At 42.2% G+C, this 22450-nt stretch overlaps 1 protein-coding gene across 1 annotated transcript in view; it reads left to right on the forward strand.

Moving 5' to 3' along the window:
* Positions 1–13357: 13357 nt before the first annotated feature.
* The window catches only part of LOC141127961 (piRNA biogenesis protein EXD1-like), a 117163-nt gene continuing 108070 nt past the window's right edge, over positions 13358–22450 (forward strand). The window contains exons 1-2 of the mRNA XM_073614888.1: positions 13358–13392; positions 14828–14973. Of these exons, the coding sequence (XP_073470989.1) occupies positions 13358–13392; positions 14828–14973 (181 nt within the window). The remainder of the gene's footprint in view (positions 13393–14827; positions 14974–22450) is intronic.

Genomic DNA, 22450 nt, shown 5'->3' on the forward strand with positions numbered 1-22450 from the left:
ACTTTAAGGAAAAGGGGACATTTTGTTGAGGATAGTGAGGTGTGTTTTTTTTTTTTTTTTTTTTTTTTTTTTTTTCTTTGACAGTGAGGACAGCAGGTTTGCAAATGATGTAAAGGAGGCCATCTAGGTTAAAGTGGAACAACCATCCATGAATAGGGGTGGTGGCCTTCGACACCATCTGGGCTGGGCAGTGAGGAATTGGAGCAAGTGTGCCCTCTGCCCTTCAGTGAAAATTCAGAGGCACACAGTTGGGAGGGAAAGGGAGAAAATTAAAAGTATGGGAATTGAGATTACCTAAGAATTATACCTCGGTCTGATGCTGCATCTGTCCCCCGCCGGCTCTAAGACTGAAGACTTAGCGATCAAACCCCGCCAATCCTTTGGTTCTCAGAGCTCCCTGAGCAGAGAGCTGGTGACTGTCAGTCACCGACTCTCTGCTTTGCCAGCCCCCCCCCCCCCCCCCCCGCGCTCATTGGAGAGCTGGGCTGTGGAGGGGGCGGGAGTGGCTCGCTAAGAGGCTGAGCTGGGTGCTGGGCCAGACATGTGAGCGGATCCTGACCGTATGGTTGCGATCTTTCCCTAGCCCATTACCAGCTCTGTGATGTCAGCCAACAGCGGGCTTTAGTCTGCTGTCTGCTAAAAAAGGGTCACAGGAGTGCAGAACGAACTGTACTCCTGTGATCCACAGGAAAAGTACAGCCCAGTGAGCTTTGGCTGTGCTTCTCCTTTAAAGAGCAGCACAGAGGCAAAAGCCGCTGGGACAGGATTTCTTCTTTAATGTGTGTAGAAACAGCCACCTCTAGTCTCTTTTTGAAAGCCTGTGTGACAAAGCAAGTGCAGAATTGGGAAAAGGGTACAAAGCGTTGTTACCCTACAACAGGAAATACCTGCACAAGGCCCCTATGGCAGGTTTCTCAGGTGTTATTTTAATGAAAGCTGCACACTGAAAAATATTGAAAATCATTACTTTTTTAAAGTACCACAGCCAGCAATAACATATAATACAATTGCTAGTTAAAGTGGAGTAAGTAAATTGTGCCCTCATCCCTTAATTATATAGAACAAGGAAACCCCCTTAAGTGGCACTGTACTGGGCAGACAATTGGATAAAAACTGTGTTTGAAAAAGTAACTAAACTTTATTTATACAAAATTAGACAAAGTAGAAAGGTAGCTAAAAGCATTGGTGCAGTTGATACACACATACATATATATACACACACACCATATACCAAGGTTATGGCTGCTGGTTCTGTTTACGTGTCTGTGTACCATAGGAGACAGAAAGTTCCAACGCATATCAAATAATTCTTTTGGATTCTTCTTTAGGGATACAGACATTCACAGTGTAATTTATTCCTTTTTGTATGTGACACAATAGAAACTGCTTTCATAAAAACATGGCACAAAAAGACTTGCTGCTGTCTTGGCTAAGGGATTCCCACTGTAGTTGTTGTGTGAAGGGGGGGGGGGGGAGAGGTGAGATGTTCACTATACACGCAGGGGCCCAAAGAAACTCCCAAGCCCACTGGGGTCACCCAGATCAGGACTGCAAGGCCTGTCACCAATTCCAAAATCAGGAAATAGGGGGAACTTTTGGAACTCTGTATACAAATGATTGGTAATCCTTGATTGTAAAGAGTGAATAAAATATGGTGGAATCCTCCTAAAACCTGAAGGGGCTAGGCCACCATAAAGGTATCAAGGCAGGTCTAAGCCAGGTGGTTCCCTAGGCATGTTAACAGCAGCAAGCACTTTTCCTCCCCCCTCTTCACACAACAACTACAGTGGGAAGCCCTTAGCCAAGACAGCGGCAAGTCTTTTTGTGCCATGGCATATATGTACATACAGTATCTCACAAAAGTGAGTACACCCCTCACATTTTTGTAAATATTTTATTTTATCTTTTCATGTGACAACACTATACATTGTAGCAAAGCGTCACTTCTAAAGTAGTGAGTGTACAACTTATATAACAGTATAAATTTGCTGTCCCCTCAAAATAACTCAACACACAGCCATTAATGTCTAAACCACTGGCAACAAAAGTGAGTGCACCCCTAAGTGAAAATGTCCAAATTGGCCCCAAAACAAGAACACTCTGAGGATCTGAAAAAAAGAATTGTCGCTATGGCCTAGGCCAGGGGTGTCCAATCTTTTTTCCAAGAGGGCCAGATTTGATGAATAGAACATGCTTGAGGGCCGACCATTTTGCCTGACATTCTTAAACCATTAAAATTTGGTCTAAGTGTGTCCATCCGAGCACTAATACACGGCCCAACAAGAATTCTCTTGCCTTTGTGCTGTGTGTGGTGAATAGATGAGCTTGGGCGTGTTATTTGGATATACCGGATTTAATCTGCTTATAACACGCACCTTCACTTTAAAAATGAAGTTTCAGGAAAAAAAATCTTAAATTTTAAATAAAGAACTGTGAAGCAAAATAAGGGTCAGTGCCCATCAATGCAGCCTAATCAGTGCCCATCTGCGGCCCCCACTCCATTGCCATGAATGTGGCCCCCACTGTATTGACATGAATGCAGCCCCCACCGTATTGACATGAATGCAGCCCCCACCGTATTGACATGAATGCAGCCCCCACCACATTAACATGAATGCAGCCCCCACCACATTAACATGAATGCAGCCCCCACCGTATTGACATGAATGCAGCCCCCACCACATTCACATGAATGCAGCCCCCACCACATTCACATGAATGCAGCCCCCACCGTATTGACATGAATGCAGCCCCCACCGTATTGACATGAATGCAGCCCCCACCGTATTGACATGAATGCAGCCCCCACCGTATTGACATGAATGCAGCCCCCACCGTATTGACATGAATGCAGCCCCCACCGTATTGACATGAATGCAGCCCCCACCGTATTGACATGAATGCAGCCCCCACCACATTCACATGAATGCAGCCCCCACCGTATTGACATGAATGCAGCCCCCACCGTATTGACATGAATGCAGCCCCCACCACATTCACATGAATGCAGCCCCCACCACATTGACATGAATGCAGCCCCCACCACATTCACATGAATGCAGCCCCCACCACATTCACATGAATGCAGCCCCCACCACATTGACATAAATACGGCAGCCCCCACCACATTGACATGAATGCAGACTCACCATTGCTGTCAGTGCAGCCTGATTCATGTCCATCTGCAGCCTTGGAGGAGACAGGGAGGGGGCGGGACGAGCGCCAACAGATATACAGGAGAAATTCCTGTTTACACGGCGGCCTCTTTAATTGAAAGTCCCGCCTCCTATGATGGACAAAACAATTGTCCAATGGCAGCGCAGGAGACGGGACTTCCTTTTACACAGGACGCCGTGTAAACAGGAAATTCTCCTGTATCCTGTACGGCGCTTGTCCCGCCCCCTCCAAGGCAGCCAGCATATCTATCTTTTATGGCCCCCGGCGCTCGGGGATTCGTTGGGGGCCACAAAAGATATATATGTCAAAATTACCAGGCGGGCCGTCCGAAACCGGACCGCGGGCCGCGATTGGCCCGCGGGCCGGACTTTGGACATGCCTGGCCTAGGCTATAAGAAGTTTGCCAAGACCCTGAAACTGAGCTGCAGCACAGTGGCCAAGACCATACAGCGGTTTAACAGGACGGGTTCCACTCAGAACAGGCTTCGCCATTGTCGACCAAAAAGTGTGCAAGTGCTCAGCATCATATCCAGAGGTTGCCTTTGGGAAATAGACGTATGAATGCTGCCAGTATTGCTGCAGAGGTTGAAGGGATGGGGGGTCAGCCTGTCAGTGCTCAGACCATAAGCCACACACTGCATCAAATTGACCTGCATGGCTGTTGTCCCAGAAAGAAGCCTCTTTTAAAGTTGATGCACAAGAAAGCTCGCAAACAGTTTGCCGAAGACAAGCAGACTAAGGACATGCATTACAGGAACCATGTCCTGTGGTCTGATGAGACCAAGATAAACTTATTTGGTTCAGATGGTGTCAAGCGTGTGTGGCAGCAACCAGGTGAGGAGTACAAAGACAAGTGTGTCTTGCCTACAGTCAAGCATGATGGTGGGAGTGTCATGGTCTGGGGCTGCATGAGTGCTGCCGGCACTGGGGAGCTACAGTTCATTGAGGGAACTATGAATGCCAACATGTACTGTGACATACTGAAGAAGAGCATGATCCCCTCCCTTCGGAGACTGGGCCACAGGGCAGTATTCCAACATGATAACGACCACAAACACACCTCCAAGATGACCACGGCCTTGCTAAAGAAGCTGGGGGTAAACGTAATGGACTGGTCAAGCATGTCTCCAGACCTAAACCCTATTGAGAATCTGTGGGGCATGCTCAAATGGAAGGTGGAGGAGCACAAGGTCTCTAACATCTACCAGCTCCGTGATATCGTCATGGGGGAGTGGAAAAGGACTCCAGTGGCATCCTGTGAAGCTCTGGTGAACTCCATGCGCAAGAGGGTTAAGGCAGTGCTGGAAAATAATGGTGGCCACACAAAATATTGACACTTTGGGCCTAATTTGGACACTTTCACTTTGGCGTGTACTCACTTTTGTTGCCAGCGATTTAGACATTAATGGCTGTGTATTGAGTTATTTTGAGGGGACAGCAAATTTACAATGTTATACAAGCTGTACACTCACTACTTTACATTGTAGCAAAGTGTAATTTCTTCAGTGTTGTCACATGAAAAGATATAATAAAATATTTACAAAAATGTGAGGGTGTGTACTCACTTTTGTGAGATACTGTGTGTGTGTGTGTGTGTGTGTGTGTGTGTGTGTGTGTGTGTGTGTGTGTGTGTGTATGTATGTATGTATGTATGTATGTATGTATATATATATAGTGGGGATGGAAAGTATTCAGACCCCCTTAAATTTTTCACTCTTTGTTATATTGCAGCCATTTGCTAAAATCATTTAAGTTCAATTTTTTTCCTTATTAATGTACACACAGCACCCCATATTGACAGAAAAACAGAATTGTTGACATTTTTGCAGATTTATTAAAAAAGAAAAACTGAAATATCACATGGTCCTAAGTATTCAGTCCCTTTGCTGTGACACTCATATATTTAATTTAGGTGCTGTCCATTTCTTCTGATCATCCTTGAGATGGTTCTACACCTTCATTTGAGTCCAGCTGTGTTTGATTATGCTGATTGGACTTGATTAGGAAAGCCACACACCTGTCTATATAAGACCTTACAGCTCACAGTGCATGTCAGAGCAAATGAAAATCATGAGGTCAAAGGAACTGCCTGAAGAGCTCAAAGACAGAATTGTGGCAAGGCACAGATCTGGCCAAGGTTACAAAAAATTTCTGCTGCATGTAAGGTTCCTAAGAGCATAGTGGCCTCCATAATCCTTAAATAGAAGACGTTTTGGACGACCAGAACCCTTCCTAAAGCTGGCCGTTCGGCCAAACTGGGCTGTCGGGGGAGAAGAGCCTTGGTGAGAGAGGTGAAGAAGAACCCAAAGATCACTGTGGCTGAGCTCCAGAGATGCAGTCGGGAGATGGGAGAAAGTTGTAGAAAGTCAACCATCACTGCAGCCCTCCACAAGTTGGGGCCTTATGGCAGAATGACCCGACTGAAGCCTCTCTTCAGTGCAAGACACATGAAAGCCCGCATGGAGTTTGCTAAAAAAACACCTGAAGAACTCCAAGATGGTGAGAAATAAGATTCTCTGGTCAGATGAGACCAAGATAGAACTTTTTGGCCTTAATTCTAAGCGGTATGTGTGGAGAAAACCAGGCACTGCTCATCACCTGTCCAATACAGTCCCAGCAGTGAAGCATGGTGGTGGCAGCATCATGCTGTGGGGGTGTTTTTCAGCTGCAGGGACAGGACGACTGGTTGCAATCGAGGGAAAGATGAATGCGGCCAAGTACAGGGATATCCTGGACGAAAACCTTCTCCAGAGTGCTCTGGGCCGAAGGTTTACCTTCCAACAAGACAATGACCCTAAGCACACAGCTAAAATAACGAAGTAGTGGCTTCACAACATCTCCGTGACTGTTCTTGAATGGCCCAGCCAGAGCCCTGACTTAAACCCAATTGAGCATCTCTGGAGAGACCTAAAAATGGCTGTCCACCAAGGTTTATCATCCAACCTGACAGAACTGGAGAGGATCTGCAAGGAGGAATGGCAGAGGATCCCCAAATCCAGGTGTAAAAAACTTGTTGCATCTTTCCCAAAAAAGACTCATGGCTGTATTAGATCAAAAGGGTGCTTCTAATAAATACTGGACAAAGGGTCTGAATACTTAGGACCATGTGATATTTCAGTTTTTCTTTTTTAATAAATCTGCAAAAATGTCAATTCTGTGTTTTTCTGTCAATATGCGGTGCTGTGTGTACATTAATGAGGAAAAAAATGAACATAAATGATTTTAGCAAATGGCTGCAATATAACAGAGTGAAAAATTGAAGGGGGTCTGAATACTTTCCGTCCCCACTGTATATAATATATTATACAGTTGTGCTCATAAGTTTACAAACCCTGGCAGAATTTATGATTCCTTGGCCATTTTTCAGAGAATATGAATGATAACATAAAAACATTTTTTTCACTCATGGTTAGTGTTTGACTGAAGCCATTTATTATCAATCAACTGTGTTTACTCTTTTTAAATCATAATGGCAACAGAAACTACCCAAATTACCCTGATCAAAGTTTACATAACCTGGTGATTTTGGCCTGATAACATGCACACAAGTTGAAGCAAAGGAGTTTGAATGGCTATTAAAGGTAACCATCCTCACCTGTGATCTGTTTGCTTGTAATTTGTGTGTGTGTGTGTGTGTGTGTGTGTGTGTGTGTGTGCGTGTGTGTGTGTGTATAAAAGGTCAATGTGTTTCTGCAATCCTGACCGACCCTTGCATCTTTCATTCAGTGCTGCACTGACGTTTTTTCGGAGTCATGGGGAAAGCAAAAGAATTGTCAAAGGATTTGCGGGAAAAGGTAGTTGAACTGTATACAACAGGAAAGGAATATAAAAAGATATCCAAGGAATTGAGAATGCCAATCAGCAGTGTTCAAACTCTAATCAAGTGGAAAATTAGGGGTTCTGTTGAAACCAAACCACGGTCAGGTAGACCAACTAAAATTTCAGCTGCCAGGAAAATTGTTTGGGATGCAAAGAAAACCCCACAAATAACTTCAGGTGAAATACAGGACTCTCTGAAAACATGGTGTGGCTGTTTCAAGATGCACAATAAGGAGGCACTTGAAGAAAGATGGGCTGCGTGGTCAAGTCGCCAGAAGAAAGCCATTACTACACAAATGCCATAAAGTATCCCGCTTACAATACGCCAAACAGCACAGAGACAAGCCTCAAACCTTCTGGCACAAAGTCATTTGGAGTGATGAGACCAAAATTGAGCTTTTTGGCCACAACCATAAACGCTACACTTGGAGAGGAGTCAACAAGGCCTATGATGAAAGGTACGGAGGTGGATTGCTGATGTTTTGGTGATATGTGAGCTACAAAGGCACAGGAAATTTGGTCAAACTTTTGACAGGATGAATGCAGTATGTTATCAAAAAATACTGGAGGAACATTTTGCATTAATCAACCAGGAAGGTGCACATGGGATGTACTTGGACATTCCAACATGACAATCATCCAAAACACAAGGCCAAGTCAACCTGCCATTGGCTACAGCAGAATAAAGTGAAGGTTCTGGAGTGGCCATCTCAGTCTCCTGACCTGAATATCATTGAGCCACTCTGGGGAGATCTCAAAAGTGCAGTTCATGCAAGACAGCCCAAGAATTTACAGGAACTGGAGGCTTTTTATCAAGAGGAATGGGCAGCTTTTTACCATCTGAGAAGAGAAAGAGCCTCATCCACAAATACCACAGAAGACTTCAAGCTGTCATTGATGTTTAAAGGGGACAATACACGGTATTAAGAACTGGGGTATGTAAACTTTTGATCAGGGTCATTTGGGTAGTTTGTTGTCATTATGATTTAAAAAGAGTAAACACAGTTGATTGATAATAAATGGCTTCAGCCAAACACTAACCATGAGTGAAAGAAAAGTTTGTGTTAAAATTCATATTCTCTTAACCATTTGCCAACCAGCCACTGCAGTTTTACTGCGGCAGAATGGCACGGCTGGGCGAAAGGACAGGCTGTTACGTCACTTCGTCCTGTGGCCACTAGGGGCGCGAGCGCCCGCTGTTTGCCCCTGGAGCCGATGCGAGTGCCCGGCGGGCACAATGACCGCCGTGCTCCCGCGATCGCTTGTGATACAGCGAGACATGGGATCTGTGTAAACACACAGATCCCGGTTCTCTGAGGGGAGAAGAGACTGATCATGTGTTCGTACAAAGAACACAGATCTCTCTCTTCCCCTCGCAAGTCCCATTCCCCTACAGTTAGAACACACACTAGGGAACACAATTAACCCCTTGATCGCCTCCTAGTGTTTAACCTTTGCCTGCCAGTGACATTTATACAGTAATCCGTGCATTTTTATAGCACTGATTGCTGTATAATTGTCAATGGTCCCAAAAAATGTGTCAAGTGTCCAATTTGTCCACCACAATATTGCACTCCCGATGAAAATCGCAGATCGCCGCCATTACTAGTAGAAAAATAAATAATAATAAAAGTGCCATAAATCTATCCCCTATTTTGTAGACGCTATAACTTTTGTGCAAACCAATCAATATACGCTTATTGCGATATATATATATTTTTTTTTTACCAAAAATATGTAGAAGAATACATATCGACCTAAACTGAGGAAAAAATGTAGTTTAAAAAAAAAAATGTAGGATATTTATTATAGCAAATAGTAAAAGATATTGTGTTTTTAGTGTTTTTTTCCAAAATTGTCACTGTTCTTTTGTTTATAACGCAAACAATAAAAAACGCAGAAGTGATCAAATACCACCAAAAGAAAGCTCTATTTGTGGGAAAAAAATCAGTTGATGGGGACATACTGGAGATTTGAAGATGCACATGTTGCTTTTCAATACAATTAGCTTGGTTGTTTTTTTGTTCATGAGCACTGGTGCAAAACTTTCAAAACAGTTGTACCTAAATAATCAGTGCATTTTTCAGGCAAAGTGCATATTTTTTTTGCCCTTCTGTCCTGACCTGAATTGTCCTGCCTTCACTCTCCACAGATCCGTACTTACAGAGATCCATCGCTTGTGGCCTTTGGGATTGTTTACACCCCATGCAAAAGTTTCCTTTTGCTGGCTGCAACTATGTATTACACCCTCATGGACTCCTATGGGGCTGCCAACCTGGCCAGGGGATGCACTTGGACGAACACAGCCAGTTCTCAGAAAGATCTCAAAGTATGCAGCCAGATCTCAGAAAATATGGATCTTTTGAGGGTGGGATGGTTTAGGTCAGGACACGGGGGGGGGGGGGGGGGAGAATAAGTGCACTTTGGGGTTGATTTACTAAAGGTAAAAAAAAGACTGTGCACTTTGCAAAGTGAAGTTTCCCTCTGCAAGTGCAGGTGCTCCAAAGCTTAGTAATTGAGGTAAAGCTTCACTTTGCAAAGAATACCAAATCTGCCAGGAAATAAAATAAAAAAGCAGCATTTCTGCTTGTCTGTAATTGGATAATGGAAGTCAGCAGAGCTTCTGCTCATTTACTAAGCTCTGGAGCAACTGCACTTTGCAAAGTGCAGACTATTTGCCTTTAGTAAATCAACCCCTTTGTCTGAAAGTGCACTTATTTTTTTTTTTTTAAGTATTCCAGTTCTAACTGGATGATATTTTAGCATAATATTTAGCATACAGTATTTTGTAGATTTTGTTGCGTTTCCTATTATAACACTGAGACTGCTCAGGTGGCGCTAATGAAGGTGGATCCTCCCACTTAGGGCATCTTTCTCAAACTAAATGCTTTCTCAAATTAAATTTCTATTGGGTTTCTATTTCTTTAGAACAGCAAAGGCCAAGAATCTTCTTTAGACCTTGCAATGAATTCAGTTCACCTAAAGGAAATTCTTTTCTTTTTTTTTTTTTTTTTTCTGCAAACGAAATTGGATTTACATGTTAAATGTATTTGAGGCCCGGATTATAGTAAGATAATCATCCTCAGAGAAGCCAGTTGCAGAGTATACCTTCCCAGCAGTATAAGCATTATTCCAGTACAGATGCTCTTTAAACTGAACCATCAGGGTTGTTGGTAACCGTGCTAAAGCTGAACTTTCCCTAGTGAATTCCCAGCATCTGTATTACACTATATCACATGAAAGCCAAAAACTATAACCAGTACCATATGAACCCAATGCAGAAGTGAGATAAGCGTTATCACTGAGAACACTGGAAGCTTTTGATAACTTCATTAGCAAACAGTATGTGTGATAAACACAGGCAAGTAGATATATTGGGCGTCTGGTGTGGGAGGTCAGATGATCTGCATATCAGTAGCTCTCCCGGGCCTCAGAAACCGAAGCAAATGTCTCAAAGTTGTATTTAGCGATCTAAACAGATCTATTATTAGAAAATATGAAATGCAATCTTGAAATGGAACAACAGACAAATAAGTGTGATATTTGCATCAAACACTTACAGGGAGATCGAAAACCAGAATGTCTGCGATTTCAGTGCAAATTTAAAAAGCGTCCTGTGCGTTTTCTGAGCACTGCGGTGCGGTTCAGATGCCAAATGTTAAAAAAAAAACCAAAAAAAAAAAACCTGTTTATACTTACCTGCTCCTACGTAGCCTCCCTGGCGGTTTGCCCGAGTGTGACTCGGGGTTACATTTCAGCACCATTAGTGGTAACCCTGAGCCACACTCGGGATTACATCTCTGGGTCCTGGTGCAGGTTACCTACCTTGCCCCCAGGATCCTGCAATGTCCCCCCTGCTGTGTCTGCGGGCTGTGTCCTCTGTCCCGATGTCCTGTGTGCCTGGCTCCGTTCCCTGCGAGCGTCGTGAAGCACGAGGGCGGAGCCTGGCGGCAAAATTAAAAAAGTGAAAATTCATAATATAAAGTACACTGTAATCTTACAGATTACATTACTGTATGAAATTATTTCACTTCCCTTTTGTCCCCTTTGCTTTGTCCAGTGCCCTGCATGCAGTTTTATAATATATACATACTGTTCTTTCTGCCTGGAAACTGGAGATTGTCCATAGCAACCAAAAAGTGTCCCTTTACGTCAAAAGTGGTTTTAGACCAGCTAGAAAACATCGATACTAAATTAGAACACTTGCAGAATTGAGCGATAATGAATCGTGGGGAAATGTATTTTATTATTATTATATTATTATTTTTTATAATTATTATAATTTATGATTTTGTGTTTCAAACTTCATCATACCCGGGATATCTACTAGACTCTTGGTGGGCAGATTTAAGTGTGTTATTGCTAAGAATTACAGGCCTACAATATAAAACTCCAAATTTCTTTGCAAAATAATTGTACCGCTTTGAGACGCAAAAATCTGAAATAATCATACCGCCAGGGAGGTTAATGGCTCCCGCTGCTGTCTCAGCCAATGAGGTGAGGGAGTCCCGGGACAGCTGAGGCTCTTGTGCACATCGCTGGATCGAGAGGAGGCTCAGGTGAGTAAAAGGGGGAGCAGCACACAGAAGGTTTTTTACCTTCATGCATAGGCTGCATAAAGGTAAAAAAAAAAAACCTTCAGCCTTTTGCCCTTGTTCACACTGCCATGGCTTCGAAGTCATACAACTTTCACACACTTTGAATTTCGACATCCCTGCACAACTTCATCGCAGCTTGCATACGACTCCTTTAATAGAAGTCAATGTAAGTCGTGTTGAAGTTGCATCAGAAGTAGTGCAAGAACCTTTTTCAAGTTGACTCGCACCGATTAAAACGGTTCCATTGCTGTTAATGGGGCACGATATGTTATGCAACTTTGAAGTCGTATGACTAGTCTGACACTAAGACAAGCTTTATGCTCTGTCTTAGTGAATAAGCCCCTCTGAGCATAATACTGGAAACGTTGGTTGTAGAGCAGCTTGAAGAGGGTGGATTTTAGTGAATCACCCAGCATGTTTCTAAAAACAAAAAGCACTTTGAAGATCATATACAACAAGAGTAGAACATTCTGCATTTTATCAGTTGCTGCATACTGCCAGTATATATAAAAAGTAGTGTGGCGCCCCCTGCTGTCTGTCAATGGAAATGGCACCTAAACCCAAACTATAATAACGTGTGTAGAGAGAAACATTTTTCTCTCCTTCTGAATATACTAGTTGTCTGGTAGTCATTCTGATACTAAAGATTCGGTTTTTTTTTTTACTTATTAAACCCTTTAGACTTTATTAAACCCTTTGGACTAGGATATAGATCAGGTGATTGGGCTTGGTTCTGATGTAATTTGCTGCATGCTTTTTTTTCTGTGTCAGTGATAAAGAAAGTACACAGAGAGAGCCAGGCAGCTAGCATTTTCTGTACGGGATCAGCAATGGCAGCCTACACATTTTCACAGAATATATTTCTCTTGAGGTCCTGTTCACAACAGCGGCTGCGTTAAAACGCAGCTGCTGGTGTATGGTGTCAACACTGTTGACTTTGTTTTTTAAAAAGTAAAAAAAAAAGTGATATTTTGATTAAAGTGTAACTTTATGCCAAAAACATTAAATTGGGGAACAGAGGATTTGTTATACAGTAGAGACATGCTATGGGGTTGATTTACTAAAGGCAAATAGACTTCATTTGCTCCAGAGCTTAGTAAATGAGGTAAATCTTCACTTTGAAAAGAATACCCAATCACGTGCAAGGAGAATAAAAAAAAAAAAACTGCATTTGTGCTTGCATTTGATTGAATGATGAAAGTCATCAGAGCTTCTGCTCATTTACTACGCTCTGGTGCAACTGCACCTTGCAAAAGTGCACAGTCTATTTGCCTTTAGTAAATCAACCCCTATGTCCCTTCTACATCAAAGTTTCTTACTTGCCTGTCCACTCCAGTACATTGCATGCACATCTCAGTGCACAATTTCGGCAGTGCTGAGATGAATGAACTCCCACACACGCGGCTGGCGATTGGTACCTGATAGCCAACCGCCTGAAGATGTCAGCTGCCAGCACAGGACACCACAGCAATGCAGTAAAGGTAGGTATAGTTCTGCTATAGTACTATAGTTCTATTGACTGCAGTGCAGTACAATGGATTGCACTGCATTGTGCTGAAATAAAGCACCCCATGCTGTAGGTTTTCAGCACACACCACTGCAGGGTGGTGGTTCAAACTGGTCTTCTCTTGTTTTGAGACTGCACCGGGCTAGACTTTCCAGCACAGTCCCAATGCAACTGGTGTAAACGGGCTCTCAATGAACCTGTACTTTTCCCATAGTAAGCAAAGTAAGGGCCATGTTACACAAGCAATTTGTTAGTGATGATAAATCTCTTGGAGCTCTGTGGGAAGTACAGGTATGTAAATAAATATATATAAAATGTGTGTGTGTGTATGTAATATATATGTATCTGTTTAAGTGCAAAAAAAAAAAAACCCACCTATTAATCCTTCGAAAAAACAAGTGAACCAGTAACTTTCTATTCTGTCTGGCTGTACAGCATTCTTATGTGTTAGCAATGATTTTACTTCTCTACACAAAAAAGGTGTTCAGTAGTTCTAATTCATTCCTTGTCCTAGTGTGACAACACTACGCATTGGACAGGAAGTGTGTTTCTGGAGGAAAAAATTGTCTAAAAAAGAAAACTAATGCAGCTACAACATACAAGCCTTTGTGAGCTGCAATTGATATTGCATGTTCCTAGGTTTAGATACACTTTAAGATTAACTGCTTGCCGACCAGCCGCTGCAGTGTACTGTGGCAACATGGCTCGGCTGCGCGAATCGCCGTCATGTTACGTTGGTAACATAGACGGCCACTAGGGGCCCAGAGCCACGCGCCCCCTGCTTGCCCACGGAGCCGATGCGAGTGCCCGGCGGTCGCGATCACCGCCGGGCTCCAGCGATGGCTTGGGGCACTCAGGATCTGTGTGTGTAAACACAGTTTCCGGTTCTCTGAGGGGAGAACAGACAGATCGTCTGTTCATACAGAGTATGAACAGCGATCTGTCATCTCCCCTGCACAGTCCCCTCCCCCCTTCAGTTAAAACACACACTAGGACACACTTAACCCCTTCACTGCCCCCTAGTGGTTAACCCCTTCACTGCCAGTGACATTTTTACAGTAATCAATGCAATTTTATAGCATTGATCGCTGTAAAAATGCCAATGGTCCCAAAAATGTGTCAAAATTGTCTGACGTGTCCGCCATAATGTTGCAGTCCTGATAAAAATCACAGATCGCCACCATTACTAGTAAAAAAAAAAAATAATAAAAATGCCATAAATCTATCCCTTATTTTGTAGACGCTATAACTTGTGCGCAAACCAATCAATATACGCTTATCTCGATTTTTTTTTTTTTTTTTTACCAAAAATATGTAGAATACATATCGGCCTAAACTGAGGAAAAAAAATGTTTTTTAAATATATTTTTGGGGGATATTTATTATAGCAAAAAGTAAAAAATATTGAATTTTTTTCAAAATTGTCGCTCTTTTTTGTTTATAGCGCAAAAAATTAAAACCGCAGGGGCGATCTAATACCACAAAAAGAAAGCTCTGTTTGTGGGAAAAAAGGATGTCAAATTTGTTTGGGTACAACGTCGCACGACCGCGCAATTGTCAGTTAAAGCGACGCAGTGCCGAATAGCAAAAAGTGCTCTGGTCAGGAAGGGGGTAAAATCTTCCGGGGCTGAAGCAGTTAAGGGGCCTGTATGAAAATGTATTACTTGCTATATATTTGTGGAATAGTCTGTTGAACATGCCCTACAATGTTTTCTGTCATTATCAGGTGGCTCTGTGAACAGGAACAGAAGATTGATTACATTGCCCTTAGAAGGTGCCTTGGAAAGCCAGTTATCATTACCCTGTCCAATGCAACCTATCAGGGAGACCTGGTTCATGTTGATCACAGTCGGTCACTTATGTTGAGTAAAGGTAAGTGTGTTGGGTGTTATTAGTGTTATTATTAAAAGCATTTACAAAGCAATTTTTGTTTAGTTTTGGATAGAGTAGTTAATGATTGAAACCTTTAAATACACCAAGGGGGTGAATAAGGTTCAGGAGGGCAGTTTTTTCAATATTAAACCAAAATCAAGAACATGGGGACATGACCTTAAACTAACTGGAGGAAGGTTCAAAACTAATCTTGGAAAGTATTATTTTACTGAAAGGGTAGTTGATGCTTGGAATAAACTACCAGCAGAGGTAGTGAGACAGTCAACAGTAAATGGCTCCAAACATGCTTGGGACAAACGTACATCGATAGTCAAGTCAATACATTTAAAGTAATATTAACCACCTCAATACTGGACACTTTCACCCCTTTTCTACCCAGGCCAATTTTTAGCTTTCAGCGCTGTCACAATTTGAATGAGAATTACTGAGTCATGCAACACTGTACCCAAATGAAATTTTTATAATTTTGTTTTTCACACAAATAGAGCTTTCTTTGGTGGCATTTAATCACCACTGGGGTTTTTATTTTTTGCTCTACAAATGAAAAAAAGACTGAATATTTTATTTCATTTATTTTTAAATCCGTGTATATTATTTGGCCTGTGTGAAGTTATTGGGGTTGAAAATAGACTGTGCAATTGCTCCATAGCTTAGTACATGAGGGGGAGCCCTGCTGACTTCCATCATCCAATCATGTGCAAGCAAAAATGCAGTTTTATTTTTTTTTTCCTTGCACGTGATTGGGTATTCTTTGCAAAAGGAACCTTTACCTCATTTACCAAGCTCTGGAGCAACTGCACTTTGCAAAGTGCACAGTCTTTTTGCCTTTAGTAAATCAACCCCATAGAGTCTACAAGCTATGGTACCAATCATTGAAAATTGATCACACCTGATGTACTGACGGCCCGTCTCATTTCTTGAGACCCTAACATGTCAAGACAGTACAAATATTCCACAAATTACCCCTTTGGGCCCTTTCACATGGGCTTTCCGATCAGGCCTGCCTGTCAGTTTTTCAGGCGGACCTTAACAGAGCCTCCATTCACTCCCATGGGGCAGCAGATGTCAGCACTGACATGTCCGCTGACACCCACTGCTATCCGATCCTGTCCGTGAAATCCAGGCGGATGGAAACGCTATTTTCCATCCGTAGATCGGATGAAAATGGACAGGCTGTCCGTTTTCAACCAATTTCTCCATAGAGGAGAGCGGGACTCTGACAGGTCCGTCTCTGCACAGTGAGCAGAGACTGACCTGTCATCCGTCTGCTCAGTGGGGATCAGCGGTAGCGAAGTCACTGTTTATTTTTACCTTTAGGTAAGCCTATAATAAGACTTACCTACAGGTACAGTAAATATCTCCTAAACCTGCACTGTTTAGGAGACCTTTACTTTAGCAGCAGCGGGTGACGTCACCGGTGCATGCGCTCTGAAGGTACAGCATGCTGTGGCCTTGACTCCCGTGCACATTTGCGGGAGTGATGTCATCACAGCACAGGCACTCATAGCCAAAGCCCATAAACCCGAAAGGAAGACTGGGTAAATATGGAAGCGCTGTGACCCGTGACAGCGCCCCGCTGGAGGGCTTTGTTTTCACATAAGTCTATCATAATGTGCTAGTATGCGGTGCCTTAAAGTCTATGGATCGCTGATGCACAGGTGTGGCCAGGACAGTGAAAACTTGCATTATTGGATTTACAATAGCGTAACTTGGATTAGTATGGAACAGGGGCAGTAGGTTAGGTTAGGTTAGGGGAAGGCGGCAAAGTGCACTTAACCTTTAAGTTAAATGGATTTCTTACTGTGTTGGATCCTTGTTTAATTGCTTATTACACAATACACATTGTAACATCATAAAATTAATCACTAACACATTTCACTCTAAATCCACTGAGCTGTGTTAAGATTGTGAATTAAAGCATAACTAAAGGCAAAACCTTTTTCTTTTCTAAAAGTTTTATTTTTGTCATAGAGAGAAGTACAAATACAGTGTACAGATAGAGCCCCAAAAGTTGAGTAACTAGCTTGTCAACAGTATATTGATCATATCAAAAGTAATGCAAACAGCAAGGTATTATTATTAACATTGGATCAATAGAGCGAAACAATGAGAGAAGCATCGGCCGTGGGGCCAATAGAACAGATTGACCTTGGTATCTAACACAACATCAATCCATTTGTTGAAGAATCAGCTTCCAGGAAGAAGAGAGGTTAGAGGAAGAGAAGGAGAAAGGGGGGAAGAAAAAAAAACGGGGGGGAGGGAGGAAGGGTTGGGAGAAGAGGTGGGGGGAAAAGGGAGCGGAGTATGTAGTGGGTATCCAATCCACTAGAAGACTACTTATGTGACCACCAGACTCGTCAAGAAAATCATAGGTATGCGAGCCATGGGCTCCAAATTTTGAGGAATTTTTGAATGATTGTTGGTAAGAATACTAGTCAGTTATTCGTTACTAAAGATGCCATCTAGGAGAGATTCAACTTCTGAGAAATGGATAAATTGCTTCTTCCATGCTTTAACAATTGTGAGTTTAGAGGCTAGCAAAACCAAATGGACCAATTTAAATTGGCGTTTAGTAATGTTTGGGGGTTTAAAGTGCAGGAGGGCCAGCCAGGGATCCTTAGTAAGTGGTGTTCCTAGTAGTATACGCAATATTGAGAATATCCTGGACAAAAAACATCCAAACATCGGACAGGTCCACCACAAGGAAATTGCCAGTGGTCTGGCATCCTCAAAAGCATAGGCCTGAACTGCCAGGGAAAATATGGGCTAGTCTGGAAGGGACCATGTACCACCTGGTCATCTCTTTATAGGCAGATTTGAGCGTGGTGATATTAATGGTGGAGGACTAAACAACCTATCAGTCTAGGGTGGACTTGTGAGCCTTTAAATCAAGTTGTGTGTTGTTTTGTGTTGGATAGTGTGGAGAGGGATTAGAACACCTATCAGATTTTCATTCATTTGTGTCCCCGTTAGGGAGTTTCAGTTTCACCCTCTCTATTTGTCCTGTTTATCACCAAAAGTAAAAGTTAACAATAGACCCAAACGTTGAGTTGTCACTAGAACAGGAATAGAGGGTAAATCTTGCAATGGAGACACTAGTTTTAGTGAATAGTCACTTTGTAGGGATTTCCTCCCACTTCCTGTTTGGCTATGGGATAGGATGTGAAGCCATATCTCCCCAATGGGACACATATGGCAAAAAACAAATAAAAAAAAACGATCAATATGGTGCCATGTTTTATTTCACTCCACTAAACCACTTGCTTGTCCTCATTCTATTTTGGATTTTGCAAGCTTTCCATGTTCTCTTACAGTAAAAAAGCCATGTGTACCTTGTGGCATTTTATTACTAAAATTACTAAGCTATTATTATAAGCTTCTTTCATGCTTCCGCACTTCCTCCATTTTTCCTTCACAATACGCCGCCAATAACATAGTCATGTTTTCCTCTCTCCATTACCGGCATGACTTTGCCTTTTTGTTTTATGAAATACTTTTTCTTATTAAACAATTTTCGCACATTAGGGCCTTTGTGTAAAAGGACAAGTCCAGGAATAATTAAAAACTCCCCTATCCCTAGTCACCTTAATATACTAAACTGTACCCCATTCCCCCCCCCAAAAAAAGTTCTTACCTACCACTCTGGCAGCTGCAGCATTTGGTGCTGTCCACAGCCCAATTTAAAGAAAGTCAGTGTCAGGCTGCCCGTGCCTGAGGACTAACCACATATTGACTTGAATAGGACAGTGCTATGGGTATATGGGTAGGTACGTGGGATGTTACATAGTAGGTGAGGTTGAAAAAAGACAAAGTCTATCAAGTCCAACCTATGTGTGTGATTAAATGTCAGTATTACATTGTATATCCCTGTATGTTGCGGTCGTTCAGGTGCTTATTCAGGTGCTTATCCAATAGTTTCTTGAAACTATCGATGCCCCCTGCTGAGACCACCGCCTGTGGAAGGGAATTCCACATCCTTGCCGCTCTTACAGTAAAGAACCCTCTACGTTCTCCAATCCTACTAAGATCCGTCAACACTACTAAGAAAGTGATTGCTAAAATGCTTTAACTATTAGATGTCATTGTATGCTTGAATGAATAACTGCTAGCTGTAACTATATATTGTCAACTCAGACCTTGTGACTTATTGCATACGCTTGATGTTCATGTACTGTGTCATTGTTATGATTTATATATAATTTTCTTTTAAATAAAAAAACATTTACTGTTAAAGAACCCTCTACGTAGTTTAAGGTTAATCTTCTTTTCTTCTAATTTTAATGAGTGGTCACGAGTCTTGTTAAACTCCCTTCCCTGAAAAAGTTTTATCCCTATTGTAGGGTCACCAGTATGGTATTTGTTCTTTCTTTTTCTTTTTTTTTTTTTTACAGGAGAAAAATGAACAATCCTTCTGCATATTACATTCCATTTCTGCACATACAGCCAGACAAGAAATAAAAAACCCCCCAAAAAAACATGATAATAACTTGTTACATTCCATTCCATCTACTCCTGTCTGTTTCTAATATATTATCCAATAAAGATGGATAAAAGAATGAACCCAAATAAACATAAAGAAGTCACAAAAGAGGCAAAGAAGACAAAGAAATAAGAGTAATCTTCCTCTCTCATTTCCGCCCTCTGTTGTTACTCCTTGCCGCGTCAGGAGGGGGACCCGGCCATAATACTCCAACTACCTCTCAGTATTCCGACTGCAGTCCTATTTATAGTCCATTTCCCCCTCCTTTCCTTACCCCCCCTCCCAAAACAAAAAAAAAAAATTTAACTCTCCCCCCCCCCCCCCTTTAATTTGTATCAATTTTGTTTTTTCCCTTCCTTTGAAGAAATAAAACAGTTCCATGGCGACCACGCTTTTAAATAAATTTCCCTTTTTTTTCTAGTTGTCCAGACTAGATCTTCCATCCTGTTTACTTCCTCTACTCTCCTAAGCCACAACCCCATGGTTGTGGGGTTGTGCCTGTTTTTACTTAAGCGGGATACATGCTTTAGCTGCATTCACCAAATGACACAAAATAGAGTTCCTATATATTTTCCCCGGAATCTCTGACAGATGCAAAAGGAAAAAAGCTGGGTCTTCCTGTATTTCCACATCGCTAAATTTTTGAATTATCTCCCGGACCTCCCTCCAAAATGCTGTGATATTGAAACTTTAAACATACAGCGATTGGCTGTTGGGCTATATATAGCCATCAGCAGTACTGGAATTCAAATCCAGGATTCACTGTGGGATACTCTTTGGCCCTCCTCTCTTTGATGGCCGTTCCCAAAATAAGGAATACTATTCACATGCCCCTGTTCATACATTCAGCGATACCTAATATATTTCTTTAACCTTTGAGTGAATTACCCACCGTATCGTGACTGTACATGATTGTGCATTCCAAACAAGATAGAGAAACATATTCTCTCATCTGTCTCCTCTGTGAACCTTGGCCATGTCCTGAGGAAGCCTAGCGGTGAAACGCGTAGACATACAAGGGCTCACTGCACAATATTCATAGATGCATTTATGTTATAATCTTTATTCTTATGTATTTGTAACCTTCAATAAATATATATTTTTATACTGTTACTTCCTCTCCAGTGTTTCTCAGCCTAAAAAGTCCGCCCCCCCCCCCTTTTTTTTGTCTTCATATATTTACGGACGTGGCCTATTTTTACACTTTCTTCTTTGACTTGGCGGTACCCTAGTACATAGATAATGTCGTAGTTGTACCGCTGACCAAAAATCTAATTGGAAGGGGCCATTTCTGTCTACCAATTTCTGCACTGTTGGCCATCTACCAGATCTCAAAAAATGCGATGCCTGATACAGTCCCCGTTTGATCAGGACGTCAAAAGGTCCTTTTTGTGTTCGTAATATGAATTGCGGGTTCCCCAATATAGGTACTAAGGGTGATTCCTGTGTTGATAACTTACCCTTAAAAAAAGGTTATAACAAACACGGAGGGTAGGTCCTATTTTTGGGTGTGTCTAAGTTTTAGATGCCAAGAAACACCAAGGTGCCATATACAGTAACTCCCCACTCTGCGCTTGCTCCAATCTTGGCCAGATTTTAAGTTCTCCATGTCGGCACTAATCCAACAGGCAGACCAGATGTACTGCCTGGTAATATTTATATATATCTGGGACGGCCAGCCCCCCGTTTTGTTTTGGTAGGGACAACAGTGTCCTCCTGATCCTAGGATGTTTGTGCCCAGATGAATTTTGTAAATAATATTTGTATATTTCTAAAGAACTTCCTAGGGATTGCAATTGGGACTGCCTGAAGGAGGTACATAATCATTGGTAGAATATTCATCTTAATTATATTGCTTCTTCCAAACCAGGAGTGTAATCCCTTATGCCATCTCTCCAATAAACCTTGCACCTTTTTTAACGCTGTCTGGAAATTAAGCTCATATGTTTTAGAAGGGTCCACTGCTATACAAGTCCTTAGATACTTCAGGAATTGATCTGCCCATTTAAATGTATAATTTGCTTTTAATGACATCATCATTTCTTTCGGGATGGCTACCGCCAATGCCTCTGATTTAAAGAAATTTATCTTGAAAAAGGATAGTGTACTGTATGTCTCAATTTCTCTAAATAAGTTTGGGAGCGAAATTATGGTCATTGGGAAGAGCATATCATCTGCATATGCTGCAACTTCATGTTGAGTTCCTCCTACTGTAATTCCCCAAATATCCTTATTAACCACTTCCCACCCAGCCACTGCACATAAACGGCCAGGTGGGCTATCTCTCCTTCTGAGTGGACGTTCAGGAACGTCCCTCAGAAGGAGCGGGTTTGCGCGCGTGCCCGCGCATCGGCGGGATCCCGATGTGCTCGTGTCACCTGGACACGGCGCATCTCCGATCAGCAGGAGGGCTCTGCAAATGGCCCTCCTGATCACATGACGGCCGTATCGAATCACAGCCGTCATGTGATGTAAACACAGAGCCGGTTGCTAGGCAATCGGCTCTCCTCTCTTCACACGGAAGTTGGAGAGGAGAGGAGAGCGGATCGCTGCAGCTGGCTGGTGATCAGTGAGTATGAGCTGTTTTTTACAGCTTTTTACTCACTGATCACCAGTCTAGTGTCCCCACACACATGTAAAAACACAAAACAAACAAAGTAAACACAAAATGTCCCCAAAACACATGTCCCCACATAGTAAAAACACATGTCCCCCACATATGTCCCAGTAAAATCACATGTCCCAATGATTATCTGCACACATATGTCACCTGCGCACATCTGTACATGATCATTTGCGCACGTGTCCGTGATCACACTAACCAATTATTATACACTTAACGGGATTTTTTTTACCAAAAACATTTAGCAGAATACGTTTTTGGCTTAAATTTATGACAAAATTTGATTTTATTGGATTTGTTTTAAAATAGAAGAAAATATTGTTTTTTTTTCCCAAATTTCCGCTCTTTTTTCG

Source organism: Aquarana catesbeiana, linkage group LG01, assembly GCF_042186555.1.
Source record: "Aquarana catesbeiana isolate 2022-GZ linkage group LG01, ASM4218655v1, whole genome shotgun sequence".
NCBI lineage: Eukaryota > Metazoa > Chordata > Amphibia > Anura > Ranidae > Aquarana > Aquarana catesbeiana.